This window comes from Apaloderma vittatum, unplaced genomic scaffold, assembly GCF_000703405.1.
Source record: "Apaloderma vittatum isolate BGI_N311 unplaced genomic scaffold, ASM70340v1 scaffold13058, whole genome shotgun sequence".
In the NCBI taxonomy this organism is placed as follows: Eukaryota; Metazoa; Chordata; class Aves; order Trogoniformes; family Trogonidae; genus Apaloderma; species Apaloderma vittatum.
Window position 1 is genome coordinate 103,456 of NW_009730294.1, and position 221 is coordinate 103,676.

Consider the following 221-nt stretch of genomic DNA (forward strand, 5'->3'; position numbering starts at 1 on the left):
ACCGGAGTTCCCAGCCCCGCCGTCCCTTCGGGCCGCTTGACCCCAGCGCCTGCTCGGGGAGGATTCCACAGCCCCCCTCGCTGCGAAGGGCACTTCCTCGGGGCAGACCCCCCGAGGTGAGCTGATGCCTGGGGGAGGATGAAGTTTCTCGGGGGAATGAGAGGGATGGGGTTTCTCGCCGAGTTTCTCGGGGGAAACCCCATTCCCTCGATAACCGTGAT

General features: G+C 65.6%; 1 protein-coding gene across 1 annotated transcript in view; it reads right to left on the minus strand.

The window, feature by feature from the left end:
• The window catches only part of LOC104277943 (serum paraoxonase/arylesterase 2-like), a 12,424-nt gene extending 12,221 nt beyond the window's left edge, over positions 1 to 203 (minus strand). Inside the window, exon 1 of the mRNA XM_009874759.1 lies at positions 3 to 203. Within this exon, the coding sequence (XP_009873061.1) occupies positions 3 to 203 (201 nt within the window). The remainder of the gene's footprint in view (positions 1 to 2) is intronic.
• Between the last annotated feature and the right edge of the window lie 18 nt (positions 204 to 221).